General features: G+C 49.2%; 1 protein-coding gene across 1 annotated transcript; it reads right to left on the minus strand.

The window, feature by feature from the left end:
• Positions 1-3,833: 3,833 nt before the first annotated feature.
• On the minus strand, positions 3,834-5,600 carry CCIN (calicin). The gene has a single exon (XM_044264280.1). It carries the CDS (start codon positions 5,598-5,600, stop codon positions 3,834-3,836), a length of 1,767 nt encoding a protein of 588 aa, XP_044120215.1.
• Between the last annotated feature and the right edge of the window lie 253 nt (positions 5,601-5,853).

Consider the following 5,853-nt stretch of genomic DNA (forward strand, 5'->3'; position numbering starts at 1 on the left):
TTCAAAATATGTCATCATTTCATTGTGTTATTTAATATTTCTGAACAACCTAAGTGGGACAAAAGTACCCCAGTTTTTAACACCAGATTTCACATCTTAACAGAAACACTGTATAAATAACACAGAAAAATACAACAAATTCTTCTTTGGATATTGGTATCTTGATGAAAGGAGGCTTCGCTGATCCTTGTGTGGCATCCTAAGGCAGTATGTCCTAGGAAGCTGTGGAATAGGTAAAGGTTGCTCTCTGTGTGTGTGTGTGTGTGTGTGTGTGTGTGTGTGTGTAAAGTGTTTGAAGAATAATTTTGAAAGGGAAAATGGGAAAGAAAAGAGATACAAGGAAACCCACCACAGGTGTATTCTCCGGTGGATTGATTTTAGGAAAAAAGTTGAAGATCTGGAAACTGATTGGCTAAAAACTGTGCATGTCTGAATTTCCCCTGGAAAGACTTCATGTTTCTGAGTTGGGAGTCCTGAGTTGTAGTTCAAAAGCCTTGTCTTTCAAGACCACAACCTCTGCTATGAATTGCCAAAGCTTTCCTTGTAGCTTAAAGCCAAGATTTTGGCTTTTGAGTCTTGCGTTGGCCTCTGCCAGCCTCCTCAAGGTGGTAAGCCTTGAATGCTTCAGCCTTATGGTCTAATTGTAATGTGGGAGGGGATTAGGAGGGAAGGAAGAGGAGGAAGGAAGGGCAACAAGGGTTAATATATCAAATTATAATCCTACCATGCCAAAGATCTCCCTTTTTAGCGAGCACCCTAGTGATTCAGCAGAGGCCACGGCGGCCCAGTACTGCAAGGGAAAGAATCAAAGGAGTAAAGCACAAAGAGGACAACGTGGTCAGGAGCCCGTTCGGCAGCAAGGTAGAAACAGAAGACAGACTGAGTCGTTTAGTGATTGATCTGGAAATGAGAGATGGAAGCAGTGCAGAGACATTTAGGACGCTCAACTGAGGAAAAAGATGGGCAGAGAGCAAGAGGTGGGCCTGAGAACTGAGGAAGGTTTGTTTCCAGAGAAAGAGAAACTTGAGAATGTTTATGCAATAGAGAGAAATGATCAGGAAGGGGATATACAGAGAGAAGGAACCGAGGGTCCTGAGAAGCTGCGAAGTGACAAAATGGAGAGCCAGGGCAGAGGGACTGACATTGAATCCTGGAAAGAGGCTGCTTCCTCTGAAAGGCAGGAAAGCAGCAGCAGCTCTGGAGAGGGTTTTGGTGGATGTGGGACCGACTGTGGAGCTCAGATCACGTGCCCTCTCTGAGCTGGAGATCTGGTGGCAGAATGAGAGGCAAGCAGTTGAGAAAGAGGAGAGAAGAGTGAGGCCTCAGGACACCAGAGAGGGCTAGAGAATCAGCTGTGGAGAACAGCACCAGGAGTCAGATCAGCCTGGGGGGCGCGGGCAGCTGGGCTGAGTTGCCTGGGTCTGCAAGACCCTTTGTACTTCCAGCTGGAGGATGGCAGTGAGGTCAGGAGAGCTGGGGGCTGCCCAGCGCTGAAGAAGAGAGAAAGGTGGGAGACGGTCCAGAGAAGAGGGGGTCAGCTGCGAAGTCCAAGATCCTCACCTGCAGGGAGCAGAGTGAGACTTGGGCAGAATGTGGGCTTTGAAGCAAGTGGCCACTCGGCAGAGAGGTCAAGGAGATGATCTTGAGTGGGTTGAACAGGACTGAAGAAAAAGTCCTTGGGACTTCCCGTGAAAAAGAAGGAGCTGGAGCCGGTGTGAGCCATGAAGCTATCCGAACTGTCCTGCACGATCTAATCCAGTAGACACTGGCCTCCTGGGGGTTAGTCCAAACTTCATTTGTGCTCTAAGTGTAAAATATACATGCTACTCCAAAGACTTAAAAAAAGAACATTAAATATCTCATTAATAAATGTTTACACTGATTATTTATTTAAATAATATATGGATCTATTGGGTTAAATAAATTATTAAAATTAATCTCACCTGTTTATTTTTACCTTTGTAGTGAAGCTTCTAGAAAAATTTAAATTACACGTGTGGCTTGTGTTATATTTCTCTTGCTCAGCACTGCTCTAGAGACTCCCTTACTGGGACATGGATCGTCTGTGTCATGCCTGTGGCCCCAATACCTGGGACAAGGACCTACACAGAGAGGCCTCAGTGAATGGTGTGTTTATGTGTGTGTGAATCGATGAGTCGATGAATAAGTAAATTCGTGAATGAGTGAGTGGGTAAATGAGGATCCTATATGGTTTTCGAGGACTCGGTCATTTTCTTCGCAGTTGTGGAGAATTATATATGAAAGGGTAACCAAGACAGAATTGAGGCAAGCTCACCAAGGCTTTGAGGGAGGAAATCTTCAAGAGCATTTTAGGGGACCTTATACTTGATATAAAGGCTCAAGAACATGGACCCTTGCCACACTCCTTCCCCCACAACCTTTAAAAAAAATGTCCTTCTGTAGCACCTTAATAATGCCAGGGACTGTCCTAGGTATTCTGCGCATATTAACTCATTTAAACTTCACATCACCCTAGGAGGTAGGCACTCCTCTTTTGCAGATAAGGAAACTAAGGCACAGAGATGTGAAGTAGTTTGGCCAGGAGTACCCAGCAGGTGGTGGAACTGGTATTTAAACCAGGCCGACTGGCCCCAGTGGCCATACTGCTAGCGATTACACCATCCTTTCTCTCTCATCCTGTCCTCTCTCCTCATCCCCAAGGTTCTCCCAACAGAGATACAGTAGACACCCCCTTATCTGCAGGGGATCCGTGTCAAGACCCCTCGTGGATGCGTGAAACTTCAGATAGTACCGAGCCCTCTATATACTATGTTTTTTCCTCTACACACATACCTATAAATTTATAAATTAGGCATGGTAAGCGATTAACAGCAATAGCGAATAATAGAGCAATTTTACAATACTCTGTAATAAAAGTTATGTGAATGTAGTCTCTCTCTCTCTCTCAAAATATCTTATTATGCTGTACTCACCCTTCTTGTGATGATGTGAGGTGATAACGTGCCTATGTGATCAGATGAAGTGACGTGAATGGCGGGGGCGTTGGGACATGGTGTAGGGCTACTACTGACCTTCTCAGGATACGCCAGAGGCAGGATCATCTGCTTCTGGACCACTGCTGACCACAGGTCACAAAACCACAGATAAGGGGGGGAGTGCTGCATAGATTCCTTTTTTCTCCCTTTACTAAACTCTCCTTCACTCCCAATCCCTTAAGCCCTATATTCCTGGAGAAAGTTCCCAATGCACTTTGCTTACTGAAAAGAATTGTTAAGTAACGCCCAACTTCCCCACCAATAAGTCAAAAACACACCACAGCTGCACGGTCAAATACAACAATGAAGTGACCCTGCCCCCTCTGTTCCCGCCATCCCCATCCCTGAGCCTTTCCCACACCATTTTCTCCATCTCCCCCCGCAGCCCCAGTGTCCTGTCCTGAACCTGGGACTGGCCCTCCCCTGCCTTCCTGGACAGACTCAAGGGGAGTGAGTGTTGGAGGAGTCTGAGGTTTCCTAACTCTAAGCAAACACTGTATCTGTCCGTCCAGCAGATGTCGGCAAGGTGACTACGGGGGACAGAATGGGGGCTTCCCAGACACCACCTTGGCCAGTGCCCAGGAGACACTTCAGTCCCACCCGCCAGGGATTCCATTCCAGCCTCAGCTTGGATCACCTCCGATGACAGAGTAGCCCTGAATTTCCACCCCCTGGGAGCAGCCCTAGCCCAGAATCTCCACTTTCAGGGCCAAACAGACTGGAACACTAAGAAGGAACCAACAGGCCATCTTCCTCTCTCTCTCATTAAATTGTGAATAATAATGCATTTACTTATTCTCCCACTTAAAAAGTTGTTTAAATCCTTTGAAGAATCTTGCAAGGTAGCTTGGCTAGACAGCAGGCAGGACAGTCCAGTGCCTCCGGTGGGGGGGCCAGGGTCTTCCATTCGCCTGTCTTTTGGTCCAACAAGTAGGCGTTTGGGTTGATGGTGTAGTCCTTTGTCTGGACGTCACTGGCTGTGGTGACACCCCCACACACAAACACTCTGTTGTCTCCAATGGAGCAGATAGCATGGGACACATCCAAGGGGCAGTTGTTGGGCAAGAGAGGCACCGAGGTGGTCGTCTTGTTAGCCTTTATCTTTTGCAGGTTGATTTCTACGCTCTGCCGGTGGCTGTGTACACAGAGGATATTGTCCTGTTGGAAAGAGAGCAGGGGCCTGTGGTTGAACTCAATGGGGAAGGTGATACACTGCACCACATCCCCAGTGTTGGTGTCAAAGCAGTCCACCACTCCGACCCGGGAAATATAGCCCTTCACCAAGCAGCGGCCCGTGACAATGTACAGGTTCCGGTCCCCCTTGGTGATCACAGCTGTGCCATCCATAGGGATGCTCATCTTCCCTGCCAGGCACCAGGCCTCCTTGCGCTCATCATAGCGATAGATGTTAGAGACATAGCGCCTTGGGGCAATGCTCCCACCCACTGAGTACACTGTCCCCCCGCAGGTCACCATGGTGTGGAAGACGAGCCCAATTGGCAGGTCTGGCAACTTGGTCCAGGAGTTGTCATCCATGTCGTACCGCCAAGCCGTCTTCAGCCCTGAAATCTGCTCAGTGGTCCCACCAGAGATGTAGATGTAGCGGCCAGCAGAAGTGGCACTAAGGGCTGCCGCCCGATAGGGCATCTCTGACAGCTTCAACCACAGGTTCTCCTGGATGATGTAGGCAAACACTCCATCATTGAACTTACCATGGGCCTTCTGGCCGCCCAGGATGACCACTGAGTCAAGCAGGGCACCTTTCCGCTGGTAACTCAGCAAGCTGGACGGCCTCTCCTGCTTTCGGTCCACGAGGACACTCTCGATCAGGGTCGCGTGGGCTGAGCTATTCTCCATGCCCATCAGCTTGTTGCTGGCAAACATCAGTGTCTTGTTGGAGACAGCATTCAGATTGATGTAGTTGAAGAACTTCTTGAAATACTTCTCCCTCTCATCCTTCCGGAAGTACACCCAGTTGATGAGGGCACTGAGAGCCTGGTCCTCATTGAGCACATGCAGGTTTTCATCTCGGAGCAGGCGGCCAAAGATGACAGGGGGACAGCGCATGAAGTGCATACAGCCCTCGGGACTGGCCCAGTAGTGGAAGTTGTCACGAATGCCAGAATAGGCCAAGTCTGACACCTCTTTGAGCTCAAACAACTCAGCCAAGAAGAGGTAACGCAAGCAGTTTGCACGGCGGATGGACTTAATCAGGAAGTCATTACAGTGGATTCGAAGGCGTGGCGTGTTGAAATACTGGGCCCCGCGAAGGAGCTCCTCCACATTCTGCTCCGAGATCACCACCTTGCCACTGTAGAAGTAGTCCAGAAGCTGGTCCACCGTGGCTGGACTCAGGTAGTTGGGGTCAATGGTGATGAAGAGCTCATCGGTGGTCTTCATGTCATTGCTGGAGATGAGGCTCTTCACCAGTGGGGAGACAGCAGCCAGCACGTTGCGATGTGCAAAGAAGACGTGGTGGTCCACAGTCAGGGCCATGTCCCAGTACTCTTTGCGTTTCCTCTGTTTGTTCAGGTTCTGCAGCACAAAGCTGTTGTAGTTTTTCTCCGTGAATTCCAATTTCATGGTGCTTCTGGCTGGCTGAGGCAGAAGATCAGCAGCGGGTACTGGAGAACAGACGTTCTCAGGCCTTTGGGATTCAGATTGATGGTTGTTTGCAGAGCAGTTGATCAGAGAGGAGGGGGGCTGGGAGAGAGGGTGATGTCATAGAATGGATGAGGTCATCACAATGCCAGCCCCTGAGGCCTTTCTCAGAGGCTCAGGGCCTTTCTCCCCTCTGATGGCTCCAACCTCTCGAGGCTAGATCTCCTGCCGGGAC

The sequence above is a fragment of the Neovison vison genome, chromosome 9 (assembly GCF_020171115.1).
Source record: "Neovison vison isolate M4711 chromosome 9, ASM_NN_V1, whole genome shotgun sequence".
Lineage (NCBI taxonomy): Eukaryota > Metazoa > Chordata > Mammalia > Carnivora > Mustelidae > Neogale > Neogale vison.

What these genes read in the sequence shown, in the direction of transcription:
- CCIN (XM_044264280.1), bottom strand. Translation starts at nt 5,600, where the DNA reads ATGAAATTGGAATTCACGGAGAAAAACTACAACAGCTTTGTGCTGCAG.